At 50.4% G+C, this 18,135-nt stretch overlaps 1 protein-coding gene across 1 annotated transcript; it reads left to right on the top strand.

Annotated features, from left to right (window-relative positions):
* The first annotated feature begins 12,755 nt into the window (after positions 1-12,755).
* YPEL1 (yippee like 1) lies at positions 12,756-15,471 on the top strand. Its single transcript, XM_065890038.1, has 4 exons — positions 12,756-12,872; positions 14,185-14,228; positions 14,580-14,688; positions 15,382-15,471. The coding sequence occupies exons 1-4, from the start codon at positions 12,756-12,758 to the stop codon at positions 15,469-15,471; spliced, it is 360 nt and encodes a 119-aa protein (XP_065746110.1).
* The last annotated feature ends 2,664 nt before the right edge of the window (positions 15,472-18,135 follow it).

The following is an 18,135-nucleotide window of genomic DNA, read 5'->3' as shown; positions in this document are numbered from 1 at the left end:
AAAAACCTGCAATAACAGAAAAAAAGCAGGATACAAAATTATAAAACTTTGGCTCACATTAAAATTAGGATTTTTTTTTCAGCAGAGGACTGGCTGAGAAAAAATATTTGCAATAGCAAAAACAACCAAAGCTTAATATTTTAGACAATCAAAGGAATCTTGAAAATTCACAAGAAAAAAGAAACGCAGTTGGAGATGGAAGGAGACCTGATAGGCTCAATAGTTCATGAAAAGGTGCAAGAACCGTCTTCAAGTCACTTAGCAGCGGGCTCTGTGGAAGCCGGGAGCTGGGGACGTGGCCGGGAGAACGGCCGCGCTCCAACAGCAGATGGGACTCACCCAGAGGCACCGAGAGCTGTGCGGATACATTGCATCGCAGGAAGGAAACAAGATCAATCAAGGGCGCTACCATGTATAGGAAGGATATCTACGCTGTGACGCAAACGGGGTGGGCTGATGCTGATGCTGGGATTTAAACATCAATCTAGGGAGAAAGGCCGGGGGACCCACACAATGAACACAGGGGAGGCCTGCGGGGCGGCGTGCGGACGCGGGGCGGGGCGGGCTGTTCGGGGCTTCCCCACGGGCCACGTGTGCATCCAAGGCGCTCAGGTCCAGCAGCTCGGAACGGCCGCGATGGGGGCGGGGTGGCGACGCGGAGGACCCGCCCTCGGGACGGGGTCGTCGAGGGGTCCGGCCAGGAAGCCCGGCCCGCGCCCCCGCCCCCAGCCCCCAGGGCTGTGAGCCGGCGTGGCCTCGGCCGACCCACGTGTGCCGGGAAGAGCAGGCGACCGCCAGCTTCCCGGACTCGTGATTCAGACCGCCACAGAAACCGCTGGCCGAGATCTCAGCTGTGGGCAACCCGCGCCTGCGCGCCGCGCTCCTCTTTTTGAGCCCGCCCCGCCCTAGTCCCGCCCCATCCCCGCCCCTTGCGGCCCCGCCCCCGCTTCCCTCGACTCTCACTGGCGGGATCCGAGGCCGCGCTCGGCGGGCCGGCCAATGGGAGCGCGACGCTCCCCCCAGCGGCACGTGCGCCCTGCCCTGCCCAGCTGAGGGCGAGCCGGCCGAGCTGTGGGCGGGGGCGCGCGGGGCGGGGGCGCGCCGTCGGGGCGGGGCGAGGGGCGGGGCGCGCGGCGTGTCTGGGGGTTGGGGCGCGCGCTGATTGGTCGGCGCCGCGCTCCCAGGCCGTTAACGGCGGCGCGGCGGGGCAGCGGCTTCAAAACAAAGGGCAGGCGGCCCGGGGGCGGCGGCGGTGGGCATGTCTCGCGCGCAGCCGGAGAGGCAACGGCCGCAGCGCGTCCCGGGCCGCGCCGGGGCCGCCGGAGAGCCGCGCCCGCGCTGAGCGAGGCCGGGCCGATGGGCGCTGCGGGCTGGGGCGCGGACCGGCGGGCGGCGGTGAGTAGGGCGGGCCCGGCGGGCGCACCGGGCGGTGTCGGCCGTGGGGTGGGGGGCGCGCTGCGGCGAGACCACCTGCGTTCGGCGCGGACCGCGACTCCGGGTCAGGAGCGTTTCCCCGGTTCTCCCTCCTCCCGCCCTCCCCACCCCGCCCTGGAGAAGGCTCGGGAGGAGCCGCCCGCCTGACGATAACAGGCTTTTCCCCTAAAAGAAAGGTCGCGCCTGGGGAGGGAAATGAGGACAAAAGGGGCCTCCCAGCGTGTTCACAGAAGGGGGGCGTTTCAAGTTGCCCACGTGAAGGGCGAGGCCGAAATGCCTCGCTCCGCATTCGTTCCCCACTTGTGGCACCGACTGAGTTTCACGGGCGCAGAGCCTGCAGGAGCCTGACTCCTCTCCCGGGCGGGGCCGGTCTCCAACGGGCATCGCCGGGAGTCCAGGTTACGTGTCAAGTTCTGCGTGGGTAAGGGCTGCAGTTCCGTCTTAGATGGACCACGGTGTGGACGACGTTGGCGTCCCCACCCCAAGCTTCTTCTGTGCAGTTGCATTTTTCTTCTGTATGAAATATACATACCTCAACCTGTTGTTTCCTTGCAAAGAATGTTATTCTTTCCACCCATAACCCTCAATCTCCTGAACTCCTACCTAGGCCTCCTTCCTCCGGGGATGGCCTTCAGGTGCGTCCCTGAGCAAGCTGCTGCTCTCCCTGCACCTGTGCCTGCTGCGGCCTCCGCTCTGCTCCGAGATGGAACACACGTTGGTTGAGCCCCTGCCCCTCCGCGGCAGCTGTGCTTAATCCCGGTGTTGAGTGTTGCGATCCTGCCCGGGTCCCCCCGACCCTCGCCGTGGGATCTGGTCTGAGGGGAGCTAATTCAGGCTCTGGGAGCCCCTCCCGCTGCCTCCCCTTGCATCTCAGGGGCTAGAGTGTCTTCTGCGTGTGGGAGCCCCTCAGCCAGGACCAGGGGGACCCCATCTTAGCATAGCTGTAGCACAAGTCTTGGCCTGTAGTGGGCACTTTAAAAAAGTAACTGAATGATCTTAATTACCAATCTGATTAATCGTTTTTCTGATTTTATTTTTTTTAATTTTATTTATTTTTGGCTGCATTGGGTCTTTGTTGTTGCGCGCGGGCTTTCTCTAGCTGTGGCAAGTGGGGGCTACTCTTTGTTGTGGTGCGCGGGCTTCTCGCAGCGGCTTGTTGCGGAGCACGGTCTAGGTGTTCAGGCTTCAGTAGTTGTGGCACACGGACTCAGTAGTTGTGGCTCTTGGGCTCTAGAGCGCAGGCTCAGTAGTTGTGGCACACGGGCTTAGTTGCTCCATGGCATGTGGGATCTTCCCGGACCAGGGCTCAAACCCGTGTCCCCTGCATTGGCAGGCGGATTCTTAACCACTGCAGCACCAGGGAAGTTCCCGTCTTTCTGATTTTAAATCAACTTCTTTATTTTGGAAACTTTAGATTTACACAAAAGTTGCAAGGATAGTACAGACAGTCCTGACGTGCCCCGCACTCCGTGTCCCCGGTGTTACCATCCCATGTTGCCATGGTATGTTTGCCAAAGTTAAAAACTGTTAGAGGTATATGCCTTTGACTAAACTCCAGACATTACTTTTTCCATTTTTGAAGCACTAAAATTTATAAAGCTCTTTATGTTGAGAGCCTTTGACCCCCTACCTGCCTTCACCAGGTTCCGCCAGGATCCTCTCAAGGGGCGGGGGTGGCGGGTACAGAGGGCAAGGACTTTCCATGCAGTGTCTTTTTCTCCCTGGTAGGCTGATGAGTGGAACATAGTTTCAAATATGAAGAAGCAGTAGAAGTCCCCTGCTTTAAAACCTTCTCATCTCTGACACTTTATTCGCAAGTCACTTGCTTTTAACTTCTTAGAAAGTAGTTAGATCTGCTAATCAGCAAAACCTGCAGGGAGTGGGAATTGTGAGCAGAGAGTTGAGTGAGGGGAGGATGGAGAAAGTTCTGAACCGCCAGGTCACTGGAGGCTGAGGGTTCCGGGGAGGACAGTGTGAGTTGAATTCAGCAAAGAAGTCGAGAGAATGAGGTCCAGTCAGCTGCCGGCGACATCACTCCCGTGATAGTGGCACCGGCACTGCTGAAAGCCTGTTGCCGGTGATGGAGCCAAGCCACGTAGTCCATACCTGGGAAGCCTGAGAACCAGGACCAGGGTTCCCCATGGGGTTTGTGAGGCGTTGAGACAGCTTGCCAACCCTCGGCTACTGCAACAGCAACCTGACACCTGGTGTGATTCTTGGATCCTCCGTGGGACTCACGATTCACCCCCATTTTACAGATTGGGTACCAGCTCAGCTTGAGGCCCCACAGGCTCTGCGTATGTGGCTTGGCTGGGTCTAGCCCCCTCAGCAGCCTGACTCCCGCCGCCACATGGCCCCCAAAGCCCCAGCACCGGCCCCATTCTGGCTTCTCTCTGCCTCTCTGTTTTTTCCCTTCCCTTCCCCAACACAGGGATGCTTAATTATGTTTCAATTAGCATGTGCTTAATAAAATGGCATAAGATTCCCAGGCTCTTTCCTCCCACTTCCAGCTGAAGACAGGGCAGCCCTCCCTCTGTCATGCCTGCATCTTCCCTTCTTAGCGAGGAAAAAGGCAACCTCTGCTAGGAGGCATCCCAGGGCCACGGCTGGGAAACTTAGTTAGTGGGAGAAATTAAAAAGAATGTATCACAGGTTCTTAGAAAAGAAAGGCTCAGTGCCAGCGCCCTCCTCAGCAGTCTGGTGGGAGGAGGTGGAGGCAGGCCACGCTGGGGGAATGAGGGGGCTGGTTACGGGGGGACGTGGGGGCAGCTGGTGGGGCATGAGGGCAGAGGGGGCTTCATCTAAGGGCACAGGAGGCGGCCGGGAGAACTGAAGGAGTCTTCTTGCCCCTCCCAGCGGGTCCAGGAGTCCAGGAAGGCTGCGGTTCCAGGGATGTGGAAAAGAGCTTTTCACCCTCTAATTTAAGTAGGAAGTCCATGTGTGCGAAGGGAAGCTGGTACTGCCCAAAGCAAATTGTACACGTGCTGTTGCTCTTTGAAGGACACCTTCCATGCCCCCCCCCAACACCTGTGGGCCCATGTGCTGTGTGTGTGTGTGTTTGTGATCAGTACCTACACTTGGTATCAAAATCAAAAGTTACAAAAAAGTAGATGGTGAGAAGGAAGTGGCTGAGGCCCCACCTTAGAAACAGTTCTGTTAAGTCCATCAGTGCATTTGGCCAGTCTCTTGGTGAGACGGGAGATGGTTTCTAATCTCTAGTTATTACAGGCAATGTTGTAACAGCCTTTTCCTGGGTTACTTTGCACAGGGGCCAAGCAGCCTGCGGGGAAATGCCGGGGATGGACCCTGGGCCTGGGGCCTGCACCTGGGAGCGCCAGTGGGTGCTGCCAGATGGCAGTGATGTCCCAGGTGCCTTCGCCAGTGGGGTTGTCAACTTTAAAAAATTTTTGCCAACCTGCTAGGTTGTAAGACAGGTACAGTGTGCCTTTGGTTTGCATCCGTTTGTGATGCTCACACCTGCTCACGTGTCTACAGACACGTGTTTACAGGGGTCCAGGGTGTAGATTCTCAGCTTTGAATCCAGCTGCACAGCTTGCTTACTAGCTCTCGGGGTGTCCGTTTCCCTGTCTGAACGGTGGGACTAATCAGACCACTCGTGTCTTAGGGCTGCTGTTAATTCATGGGATTCTCATAGACCAGCAGCAGCCTGGGCCACAAGGCTCTTGGGCACCTCGTGATGGTGCTGGATGGGCTGCTCTCTCCTTGCTGGATGGGACAGGCGCGTGGGCAGCACCTTGGCCTTCTGAGCTGTGTTCTTCCCCACTGTTGCCAGCGCTGGAGCTTGTGCACCAGCCCCAGGGAGACCCGCTTCCTTGCCCGCTTGTGCCTCCGTCCCTCCAGATGGGCGAGGCAGGGCTGGGAGGACAAGTGAACCCATATGGGGACGAGAAGGGCCGGGAGCCCACGCCCTCCCGGGAGTGTCAGCTGCTTGCTTGGGAGCTGGTTCTCAGGGTTTGTCTTTGGAAGCGTGGTAACAGCACCATATGGACATGGGCCTGATTTACGCTGTCTTAAAATAAATATCCATGCTTATTTTAGGAGAGAAACTTCTGGAATCCAGAATGTTGTTTTTGGCCTAAGAACTTACCCCACACTAACATCTTCGTGGGGTGGTGGCTGCTCCCCAAACCCCGGGGACACAGCGGCTGCAGTAGAAGTGAGGCACGTGATGCATTGCACCTCAGGTACTAAGGTGGGTCCTGACTTGTCAGCAGGTGTGGTTGGAAGAGCCCGTCTGTGTACTGGTGGCTGGAGAACTTGGCCAGGATTTCCCTGCCTCGGGGACAGCCAGCCTGAAAGCCTAGTTAAATCACGACATGCTTCTCTGTGACTGAGATCCAGCCAGGTTGAGCCGCTGCTCCGCTAGGACCCCTGGGAGGGCGGTGACAGGGGCAGAGGGCGGGACGCCAGGGTGGGAGGCACACCCAGCCTTTGAAGGGTGACTGTAGGTGCTGAGGATGGACCAGGCTCCACAAAGGTGACAGGAACCCGAGAGTGGGGCTGCTCCGAGGGAAGGGGCGTTCAGGTAGGCCCCCGGCATGTGGGGGGCATTCACGGCATGGAGAAATTCAAAGAAACAGAAACACTTGGCAAGTTGCCACTTTATTTTATTTGCGGGATCTTAGTTCCCCCACCAGGGACTAAACCCGGGCCCCCTGCAGTGGGGGACGGAGTCCTAACCTCTGGACTGCCAGGGACGTCCTAAGTTTCCCCTTTAAATAAGAGTCGCCCCATCAGAGGCCACTCTGATTTAGAAACGAGGGGTGTCCTGCTTTCTAATTATGAGTCAGAGTGGTGTCATTTGTCTAAAGGATGGGCTAAGTGAAGCCCGTTTCTTTAGTCTCTGTTCAGGTCACTGGGAGCCGTGCTTCTGCCACTAACGGGGCCCAGGACTCTGAAGGCCTGAACCACCAGGGATAAGAGAGGAGTTTATTCATTTAAGGGTCCTTTAAATACAAAGAGAAAAACTCAGGTGAAGATACTGAAACAGACAACATGTGTTCAGTCAGCACTGCAGTCAGAACAAGCGCTTTCCGTCCTTGCTAAGGCTGGTTTTTCTGTCCTGAGCCGGGATACCCCAGCCTTGGTGAGTCTGAATGACCCTGAAATGACCGCTCCCAGGCCGGCTCCGGTGCAGCACGAGCTCCCCTCTGGCTGCTTCTGGCCTCTGACGTGATGGAGTTCAGGACACGCCACCCCAACGTGTGGCACCTAGGCTTCCTGAGTATCTTAAGCTTGAAGGAGTTTGAGAAAACAGCAGAAGCGGGGTGGTCAGAGTGACCTTCTTCCCTGAACCCGGCCATGAAACTCCCCTTTGAGAGGGCCCTCTCCCTGCACCAGGAAGAGGGAAGGCAGGGAATTGGGGCTGAGAAATCTGTATAAACAAACCTTGTCTTGTCTTCCTAGTTACTCCTTCACCATGGACCACCCCAGCCCAAACCCCTCCAGCCTCGTCAGTTCTTCACAAACTTACTGATTCCTTGTCTAAAAGGTATAAAAACTTCCTGCTCCTGTTACTCTGTTAGTTTCATTTTCAAACCCAGCCAGGGACCCTAAGAGGGTCAAGGAAAACTTTCCCTCCCCTGCAGACACTTGTAAGATAAGTTCTAGACTCAAAGCTCTCTCTGTCTCGCTGACTCCCTGGCTCATTTGTACACACACATACACCCTCCTGGATTGTGATTTGAATTGCATTTAACAATTACTTTGGGGACGGTTCATATTTTTACAGTATCTTCCAGTCCTGGTCATGATTTAGCTCTCCATTGCTTTAGGTTTTTATTATACCCCTCAGAGTTTTCTAATGTTCTCTGTAAAGGTGTTTCTGGTCTTTGAATGTGCTCTTAGATACTTTATTGTTACACTGTTGTATGAGAGTATGTTTTCCCTTATAAGCCTTTTCTTGATTTACCAGCTGGCTGGGACTTCTGGTACCGTTGAATGGAAGTGGCAGTGTAGAGAGCATCCTGGTTTATTCCTGATGTCAAAGATAATGTTTTCTAAGTTTTACCATTAAGCATGATGTTTGCTGTGAGTGGTTTTGGGATTTTTTTATTTGTTTGGTAGATGCCTCGTAAAAGGTAAGGAAGTTCTCTTACAATCTTAGTTTGTGTGGAATGTTTTTTAAATTGTGAATGGATGTTAAATTTTTGTTGAATGCTTTTTTTTTTTTGCATCTATTGAGATAAACAGAACAATTGGTGGTAAATTTTTCTGATATTAAATGATCTTGCATTCCTGTGATAAAATCACCTTAATTATATTGTACCATCCTTTAAAGTACTGCTAGACCCTGTTTGGTCATATTAGGATGTTTGCATCTTGGTTTTTTTGAAGAAACTTACAATGAATTCCTTTTTTTTTTTTTTTCCCTGCACCGCGGGTCTTTCAGGATCTGTTCCCTGACCAGGGGTTGAACCGGGGCTACAGCAGTGAAAGCCCAGAATCCCAACCACTAGGTCACCAGGGAACTCCCCTGAATTCCATTCTTGTACTGCCCTGACCCAGGTTTGGTGTCAGTTTAAGCTGCATCAGATGGTTGGAGAGTGCTTCCCCTTTCTCTTTCCTGAAAGAGTTTGTGTTGGATTGGAATGAATTCTTCCTTGAATATGGTGGAACTCTTCAGGGAAGCTCCTTGCCTGTAGGTGTGTTTGATTTGCATTGATATGTGTGCATATTGGGGGAGGAGACTTTTTACCAGTGATTTGATTTCCTTGATGTTTATAGGATTATTCAGGTTTTCTATTTCTTCTTGAATCATATCTATTTTTTTATTTTTTATTTTTATTTTTATTTTTTTGCGGTATGCGGGCCTCTCACTGTTGTGGCCTCGCCCGTTGCGGAGCAAAGCCTCTGGAAGCGCAGGCTCAGCAGCCATGGCTCACGGGCCCAGCCGCTCCGCGGCATGTGGGATCTTACTGGGGCGTGAACCCGTGTCCCCTGCATCGGCAGGCGGACTCTCAACCACTGTGCCACCAGGGAAGCCCGAGGATTTTTCTAGTTATACTTTATTATTGATTTCTAATTTAATTGTATTGTGGTCATCAGAGAATATACTGTGGTTTCAGTCCTTGAATTTGTTGAGATGTGCCGTGTGGTCAACTTTTGTAAATGTGTGCAGTAAATGAGTCTGTGGTTCTTAGATACAGTTTTCTACATGTATTTTAATTCCAGTTTCTTCATCACAATGTGCAAATCCTGTATATCTGCCCTCGTTTGTGTTGTTCTACCAGTTAGTGAAAGATGCAGTAAAATATATACTATATTTTATACAAATATATACTATGTATTTATATATACTAAATGTACTATAAATATATAAATTACTATGTAAACTATATACTACAATTACTAGTCCTATTTTGATTATAAATTTATCTCAAGGTTTTTTCAATTTTTGCCTTACATATTTTGAGACTGTTATTAGGTAACAGTATTTACGCTTGCTGTTTATCTCCCTACTGTTTTATCTCATAAAGTTTTTCGATTAAATATTACTGTGTAGGGACTTCCCTGGTGGCACAGTGGTTAAGAATCCACCTGCCAATGCAGGGGACATGGGTTCGATCCCTGGTCCAGGAAGATCCCACATACCCCAGAGCAATTAAGCCCGTATGCCACAACTACTGAAGCCTGTGTGCCACAACTACTGAAGCCTGTACACCTAGAGCCCGTGCTCTGCAACAAGAGAAGCCACTGCAGTGAGAAGCCCGCACACCACAACGAAGAGTAGCCGCTGCTCGTGGCAACTAGAGAAAGCCTGCATGCAGCAACAGAGACCCAATACAGCCAAAAATAATTTTAAAAAATTTTAAAATGTTACTATATAAGCAAAATATGAATATATTTAATATAGCTTTTACTTTATTATTATTTTTCAATATTTGTTTTTAGTTTGGCTGCGCTGGGTCTTTGTTGTGGCATGCGGGCTTCTTAGTAGCGGCATGCAGGATCTAGTTCCCTGACCAGGAATCGAACCTGGGCCCCCTGCATTGGGAGTGCGGAGTCTTACCCACTGTACCACCAGGGAAGTCCCTTTATTATTTAAATACCTTTTTCTATCCTTTTGCTACTTTAACTTCTTTTTTTTGTTAATTTTTATTGAAATATAGTTGATCTACAATGTTGTGTTAGTTTCAAGTATACAGCAGAGTGATTCAGTTATACATATATACATATACTCATTCTTTTTCAGATATTTTTCCCTATATGGGAAAGATTACAGAATATTTAGTAGAGTTCTCTGTGCTATACAGCAGGTTCTTGTTGGTTATCTATTTATATATAGTAGTGTGTGTAAATTAATCCCAAGCTCCTAATTTATCCCTCCCCCCCAACCCCCTGCCCTACCTTTCCCCTTTGGGAACCATAAGTTTGTTTTCTAAGTCTGTGAGTCTGCTTCTGTTTTGTAAATTAGTTCATTTGTATCAGTTTTTAGATTGTACCTGTAAGTGGTATCATATGATATTTGTCTTTCTCTGTCTGACTTAACTTCACTTAGTATGATCATCTCTAAGTCAGTCCATGTTGCTGCAAGTGGCATTATTTCATTCTTTTTTATGGCTGAGTAATATTCCATTGTAGAAATATACCACATCTTCTTTATCCATTTATCTGTCAATGGACACTTAGGTTGCTTCTGTATCTTGTCTATTGTAAATAGTGCTGCAGTGAACATTGGGGTGCATGTATCTCTTCAAAGTATGATTTTCTTCGGATATTTGCCCAGGAGTGGGATTGTTGGATCATATGGTAGCTCTGTTTTTAGTTTTTAAGAAACCTTCGTACTGTTCGCAATAGTGGCTGCACCAATTTACATTCCCACCAACAGTGTAGGAGGGCTCCCTTTTCTCCACATCTTCACCAACATTTGTTATTTGTGTTCTTTTTGATGATAGCCATTCTGACAGGTGTGAGGTGATATCTCATTGTGGTTTTGATTTGCATTTTTCTATTTAAACTTCTTTGTGTGAATCACATACATACAAGGTATCCATAAAACAAATATACTGTTAGCAAATAATTATGATTCATAGGTCTGTGTTGCCACCACTCAGGTTCTAGCCATATCTTTTTATCCTTTCTGCATCCTTGTTTAAGGTTTGTGTCTCATAAGTAGCATCTAGATAAAGTTTGTTTTCTGTCTAGTTGAAACCTTCAACTCTAACATTTAGTTCATTTATATTTAATATATGCATTGAAATATTTGGGTTTAAATCTTCCTTCTGTCGTTGTGCTTCCTGTTCTTCCCATGGTGTTTTTCCTCCCTTCCTCACCTCCCTTTACAGGTTTGGAAGTTATACACCTGCTCTTTGTTCTTGCAGAAGTTTCATCAGAAATTACAACATTTATCCTTAATGTACCAGAATCTACATTTAATCCACACGTGGGTCTTCTTTTTTGGACAGTACCCAGACTCTGGGAGTCATTGGTCTGAGCCTTTACCCTGGCTTCTCCTGCTCACATATGAGCGGATCTCTTCAAAGTTCTGTGAGACGCTGCTGCTCTGCCCACCTGCACATTGACCATTTTCTTTACTCACCATTCCGCCTTCTTTTAGAGTCTGAAGTTTAGACTTTAGTGGGGGTTTTTTGTTTTGTTTTTCTGTCTGAATCATATCCTTGGATTTCCTTTAGAGATATTTTGCAGAAGTCAAATTTTTTAGTTGTCTGCAAATGTCATTTCCTGAATTCTTTTTATTTATTTATTTATCTATCTATCTATTTATTTATTTATTTATGGTTGTGTTGGGTCTTCGTTGCTATGCGCAGGCTTTCTCTAGTTGCGTCAAGCAAGGGCTGCTCTTCATTCCAGTGTGTGGGCTTCTCACTGAGGTGGCTTCTCCTGTTGCGGAGCACGGACTCTAGGTGCATGGGCTTCAGTAGTTGTGGCTCGTGGGCTCTAGACCGCAGGCTCAGTAGTTGTGGCGCAAGGGCCTAGTTGCTCTGCGGCATGTGGGATCTTCCCGGACTAGGGCTTGAACCTGTGTCCCCTGCATTGGCAGGCGGATTCTTAACCACTGCGCCACCAGGGAAGCCCCCATTTCCTGAATTCTTGAAAGATATTTTCACTGCATGTAGAATTCTGGGAAAGCAGTTATTATCTTTCAGGACTTTACAGGTACCTTCCCCTACTGCCTTCTGGGTTCCACTGTTTTACTTGGGAAGTTGCTGTTGAAAGGTAATTTTCCCTTCCTTTCTGGATGCTTCTAAGACTGTTTTTCTTTTTTCTTTGGTGTTCTGCAGTTTCACTGTTATGTGATCAGCTGTGGCTTTTTTATTTATCTTGCTTGGGATTGTTGGACTTGTCTGTGGATTGGTGTCTTTCTTCAGTTCTGGAATCGCCTCCTCATCTCCTCACATAGTGCCTCTGCCCCATTTTCCTCTCACTTTACCTTCTGTAAATCCACACACATCTGTGCTTTTGCTGTCAGATCCAAAAAGTCACTGCCAAATCCAACATCATGAAGATTATTCCCTACATTTTCTTCTAAGGGTCTTATAGTTATAGTTTTTACATTTAGTTCCTTGATCCATTTTGAGTGCATTTTTGTATATGGTGTGAGGCAGGGGTCCAACTTCATTCTTTCACATGTCAGTATCTTGTTTTCCCACACCATTTGTTGAAAAGATTGTTCTTTCCACATTGAATGGTTGTGACACCCTTGTTGAAAATCACTTGACTTTATATGTGAGGGTTTACTTCTGGACTGACACGTAATTTCTCAGAGATTAATACTGGATCCATCACACACGTATTCATAAATGTCATGGTGCTTTGAGTCGCCAGTTCCATTGTTTGGGACAAGATGTATGCAGTGCTGCTGGCCTCACTCAGGTGGGAGTCGTGTTGGCTACTGTTTCCCGTTTTCTGAAGCCACACAATATAAGATGTATTTGGGCAAGTTTTCTCAAATTATTTATGTGTAAAACTAGTTCACCTGCCACTTCCAACTAAATTTAGAATGGCTAAGCCATGATTAGCTATTAGTGTTTTATGTACTCATATTACTATTGAACTATTAGATCTTTAACGTCTAGGCCTGCACGTCCCTTCTTCACAACAGGCTTCCTAAACACACTTTTTGTGTTTCGTTCTCTCTGTGACCCTCTGCTCTGTGTTGACTTGTTGACAGGTTGTGGCGTTTTTCTCTCACCCCAGCTGTGTGGACAGAGCCACACGCCCTCCGAACAACAACGGCTCTTGCATGCATGTTCCAGTGTTTCTTCTGTCAGAGAGCCCAGCAGAGCTGCAGCTCCTCCCGTGCCAGCCCTGAGCTGAGCCAGGAGTGCCCAGCGGAGATGGTGAAGATGACAAGGTCCAAAACTTTCCAAGCGTATCTGCCGAACTGCCACCGAACGTACAGTTGTGTCCACTGCAGGGCCCACCTGGCCAATCACGATGAGCTGATCTCCAAGGCACGTGTCTGGTCAAGAACTCAGTAGGCTGTCCTCAGCCATGATCACTGAGGCTAAGTGTAGACAAATACTGAACCACCCCATGGCCTCCTGGGTTTGCTGGGCCCAGAATGTCTGGAGCCCTGTGGATGGTACTGAGGGAAATTGTGTGTGTTAGTGAGGGCAGCTACATCGTGGTCTTGGCCGAGTGGTGGGTTTTGGGGGCCAGGCCACGGGCCTCTGAAGATCCCACAGTAAGATGAGTCAGTGACTTGTAAGAGCAGTTAAATTCATGTAAAGCCAGAGGACGTGGACAGTACAAAGGAAGCCTGGAAAATCTGTGGAAATAGTTTCATAATAAGGGAATTAAGAAAATTTTAAAACTCAGAATGGTTAAGAAGAGAAGAGGCTGCCTTGGGGGCAATTGGATCTTTCAGGAAAGAGCCTGGGAGGGAAGCTCTGCCAGGGCCACGGCGCTGTGGGGGCCACGAGCAGCCCCCTGGGGGTGAAGAGGGCAGGACCTGCCTCATTGCCTTGAACTCTTGACTAGCAGTTTGTCCTGTTTATAACCAACCACTTGGGAACATTTAAAACAATCCCTCGGGAGACAGTGATTGTCCTCCCTCCCCGTGCTTGTGGGTCACGACCCCCACCCTTCCTCTAAGTCTGCCTCCCTGGGCAGGAGCCTTGTGCTCCTTTGAAAACAAAGTCATCAAGAAGTTTCTGGAATCCATGCTTAGGCCTCTTGTTTCAGGCAGTTAGAACATCATCTTCATCTCTGTACTTGTGATAAGGAAGTGACAGGGTCCTTTTTTTGGTGGTGGGGGGACACATGTGCGGCTTGCAGGATCTTAGTTCCCTGACCAGGGATGGAACCCGTGCCCCGTGTAGTGGAAGTGCAGAGTCCTAACCACTGGACCACCAGGGAAGTCCTGGGTCCATCATCTTAAGGGAAAGCCATCAGATAAGGTGGTGTCTGTGCCATCACTGCTTCTGTGGCCCCTCTGTGCATTCAGAAGTTTCAGTGGAAGGGCAGCCCCTCAGCACCAGCTTCGGAGCGAGAGCTGCTCCGGGGCCTCCAGATCGGCCGTGTAGCTCAGGCACTGCTCTGGCCACACGGTGGGGGGAGTGGGTTGTTAGTGTCGAAAAGGAATTTGAGGTGCTTCTTTCAAAGGACCCCAAAGCCCATAGTAAGCTGTTCTTTAAAATAATCAAGCACAGAGGCCCTCTGGGTGGAGCCGCCCCGACGTGGCCTTGAGTTCCAGCTGGTGATGAATGGCGTCACTTCCGTCTGACCACGACAAAGCCTTTAATCCCTCTTTCTTCTTTGCAGTCCTTTCAGGGAAGTCAGGGACGAGCCTACCTCTTCAACTCAGTGTGAGTATCACTGCCTTGGCCTTGCCAGTGCCGTGTCTGCCACCAGGCCCCGCGTGCTGCTTCTGAGAGCCTGCCAGTGCTCGCTGCCATCGAGGGCTCGGAAAAGCAGATGCTTTTTTCCCAGGCTGGGTGTGGTTTGTTTCCCACTGGGGTAGATCTTGATTTCCACTGAGACAGCAGGACTGTGGACCCCTCCCCACAGCCTGTCCCATCCTGAATTCTCGGGGGAGGCAAGAAGTTGTTCAAAGGTGGGGGGAGTCAGGAAGGACACCCTGTGTCCTGGGAACAGCTGGTGGGGGCGGAACTGTGGGCCCGGGGCCCCATGAGGGTCCCAGCGCCTCCTCCCCACAGGGTGAATGTGGGCTGCGGCCCTGCGGAGGAGCGGGTCCTTCTCACCGGCCTGCATGCCGTGGCGGACATCTACTGTGAGAACTGCAAGACCACACTCGGGTGGAAATACGTGAGTGACCGCGGGTCCGCTGTAATAAAGAACACGTTCCCAGTGGAGACAAAACATGCCAGGAAGCGGGATAGGTGCTGCCAGTCAAGGAACACGTTTTAAAACCACATCTTTTAGAGTCCATATACTGGGGGAGGGAGGGATGGTCACCAGCCAGGTGAGAGGTGGGGGACTGGACATGACCCTGCAGTTGTGCTCACAGCAGACCCCTCGGGGCCCACCCCCAGGACCCGCCTGGGCCCTGTGCCCTGGTCCTGTCCCACACACCACCCACCCTCAGACTCCAGCACGGGGGGGCTGTGTCTGAGCCACTGCATCCCTCGCCGAGAAGGGCCTTCCCCTGTCCACCATCTGTGGCCCTGAGGACTTCACTCCCCTGTACCTGGAGTCCCGGGAAGGAGGCCTTTGCTTGGCTTCCCTTCCCAAACTGCCCTGCACGTGGTCGGTGCTCAGTAACAAACTTGAATCAGTAGTTCCCGACAAGTTTCACCATCACTCTGCGAGTCCAGGCCAGACCTGCCCTGCTCCTGAGGGCTGGTCACCCAGATAGCCACCCCTCCCCTGCCCTGGACCACACGGCGCAAGGGGCGTCTGGGGAGACATGATACTGCAGTTATTTTCTTTGCAAAGTGTAAAATGAAGTTGAAAAACAAAACCGATTCTGTCCTGAAACCTTGTCTCTCTTTTTTCAAGGAACACGCCTTTGAGAGCAGTCAGAAATATAAGGAAGGAAAATTTATCATCGAGCTTGCTCACATGATCAAAGACAATGGTTGGGAGTAAAGTGAAAACTTTTGAATACGATTTTGTGAAAGAGACGGTAAAAGTAATGGAAACATAGGCACATCTGATGGCAGTGTTTCTTGAACTCGAGCCTCACAGGCGGCCTCTCCAGGCCAATCCCCTGGGTAAGGCGTCCCTCCGATCTGTGTCTTCTTCAATAACACGGTTATTTCTGAAAAGTTTCAATGCCCTTTTTCTAATTTCTCAAGATGTAGAGAAAAGACCTAACCAACTGGTGACTTATCCATCCAGCTAACACCTTCTTTAACCAATGCCTTTAAGCTAGTTTGGCTGTGCTCCTTCGTGTTTGATAGAAAACCAGACCGAAGCCCCAAAGCCCACAGGGAGGTCTCTTCGGAGAGCCAGGTTCCCCTCTTGTTTGGAGAGAAGGTATGGTAACTTCTCCCCGATTCGCGGAACAACAACGTTGGTTATTCTTCTTGCAGATGAGCTATGAGGGCAGTGCTTACTTAGGAATCTCTCAGAAATCTATGAATCTATGCACCAAGGGTGTTTTTTAGCCTTGTTCAAAAACAGAGGCCACCAGTAATAACATTTTAGATAAGCTATAGAGAAAAGTGTCTAAGGTAACATGTTTATTTAAGCCAGTAGCTTCCTTATCTCACAGGCGAGTGAACGAGTCGTTAGCAGAGACGGTCTTGGGCCAGTGTGCAGGCCCAGGCCCATGGGGGCTCCAGGTCAGGCACTGGGCGGCTGGTCCATGGAGTTAAGAGTGGAACGCGCTGGACCAAGGGAAATCGGGTTTCCTTTTCTACTCTGATGTACTTGAAAAAAAAGAATTTATTTTTTGCATATTCGAAAGAGGCCAGAGCAGGCTAAGCTTCCAAATTTAACATTTGCCAGATAGTTTTAAAATTTTGCAAAAGGTTACAGTTGGAAGACAGGTTTAAACTTTGCAGTGAAGATGTCTGGTTTGCTCAACAGGTCCCCGTGCCTCCCTGGTTCTGTCCTGTGGGCCGACACAGGCAAGGCCCAGCAGCCAGCCTCCCGAGTCCTGCGTTTCTGCCACAGGTTCAAGTTCCGACTTACTGTGCCTATGCACGGAGTGGGCACCACCCACGGGTTCTGGCCGCTTTGCAGAGAATGGAGGCCAAAAGGCATTCCCACAACAGTTTTCGTTTTCAGTGTTCTACCTGGCTCTGGCCAGTGGGCCCAGCCTGCCACTGGGCGTCTGGGGGCCATCAGTGTGGTCACCGGGTCATGAGACTCCTGGGACCCCAGTGCTGAGGGTCAGAGAGAGGGCTGAGGGTGGGGGGGAGAGGAGGGTACAGGCCAGCTCCCAAACTCCTTCAGACGAGGTTAGTCCTATGGCCACAAGCGTGAGCTGGCTGGGGACAGAGAGGGACTGGCTGCCAGTTGGTGGGTGGCCCTCCCCTGACCCCCAGCCACTCACCTGGGCTTCCCTTTGACACCATCTCTGCCTGGACCTGCAGCCTGGATCGTGGGGAATGCGCTGCCTGCCGGGTCGTCCACGAGGGTGACCAGCGGGCCTGAATGCATCTCAAGTTGCCAAGGGAAGTGCTTGGCACAGCGCAGACCTCCACTGCAGGCACTCTGCCGCCTCCCAAGCTGGGTCCTGGGCCTGGTCCTCAGTGCCCCATGAAGGCCCAGCCAGCACCTTCCCTGAGACGTGAGTACAAATCCCTGAGACCCCACCTGAGCCAGCGGCTCCTCAGCTGGGCCTCCTCCCCAAGCTTCAGCCTGTGGCCCAGCTGCTTCTCCAAAAGATGCTTCCTGACGCTGAGGAACCTCCTAAAATTCCTTTGTATACACTCAACTTATATTTAGAGCTTTTGTATGTTCTGGGCACAGTTACTGCTCCTCTGCTCTGAGCACTTTGGTTTTGTGCCGTCTCTGTGGTGGCATCGAAGTGTTTTTACCAGTCGTCCATGATGACTTTTGTATTTTTGTAGCTGACACCAACAAAGACTCTTAACACTTTTCTTGTTAGTCTTCTGCAAAATCCGAGCTACTTTTGAAACCAAATGAACTGACCGTGAGCAGCTTCGAGGACGGACACTCACGAGACCACAACCAGATGTGCTGGTCAAGTGCCGGGATGCGCCACCCTTTTAAATTCCTAAACAGTAAATATCACCCTGTGACTTTTATTTATTTAAGATATTTTTTTTCCTTGCGAAGAGTGGGAGGTGATGCCAGGATTATAAATGCATTTAAGTTAAACTATGTAATGTCTTCTGCACAGTACATATACAGTATTTTTATACCTTAATGCTTATTCTTGATGGCATCTGTCAGATATTAGGAGGGATCAGAAATGGGAGTTGTTTAAAAAGTTCTTTAATTTACCTGATAACCTCACCAGGGAATTAACAAAATCTGAATGTTTTTAATGTCTAGAAAACTACAATTTAAGCTCAAAATGACCTACAGACATGTAAACCCTCATTTGTCAAAGGCTCTGGGCAGGCCTGTCCTTCACTGTGGGTGGCGCTGCAGGGCTGCAGCCCAGGGTGGCCGGCCTTCCCTCAGGGCAGTTGGGCATGGCTGCCAGACAGACGGATGGACAGAAGCCCAGGGCAGCCCAAAGGTTTGCCCCTCAAGCAGGACTGCCAAGCTCACATGCACAGGCTTCCTCTGGCCCCACGTCCGGCTCTCCGTCCTCTGTCTGTGTGAGGTTTA

This window comes from Phocoena phocoena, chromosome 13 (assembly GCF_963924675.1).
Source record: "Phocoena phocoena chromosome 13, mPhoPho1.1, whole genome shotgun sequence".
Classification (NCBI taxonomy): Eukaryota; Metazoa; Chordata; class Mammalia; order Artiodactyla; family Phocoenidae; genus Phocoena; species Phocoena phocoena.
This window is presented reverse-complemented; position numbering and strand designations above follow the sequence as displayed.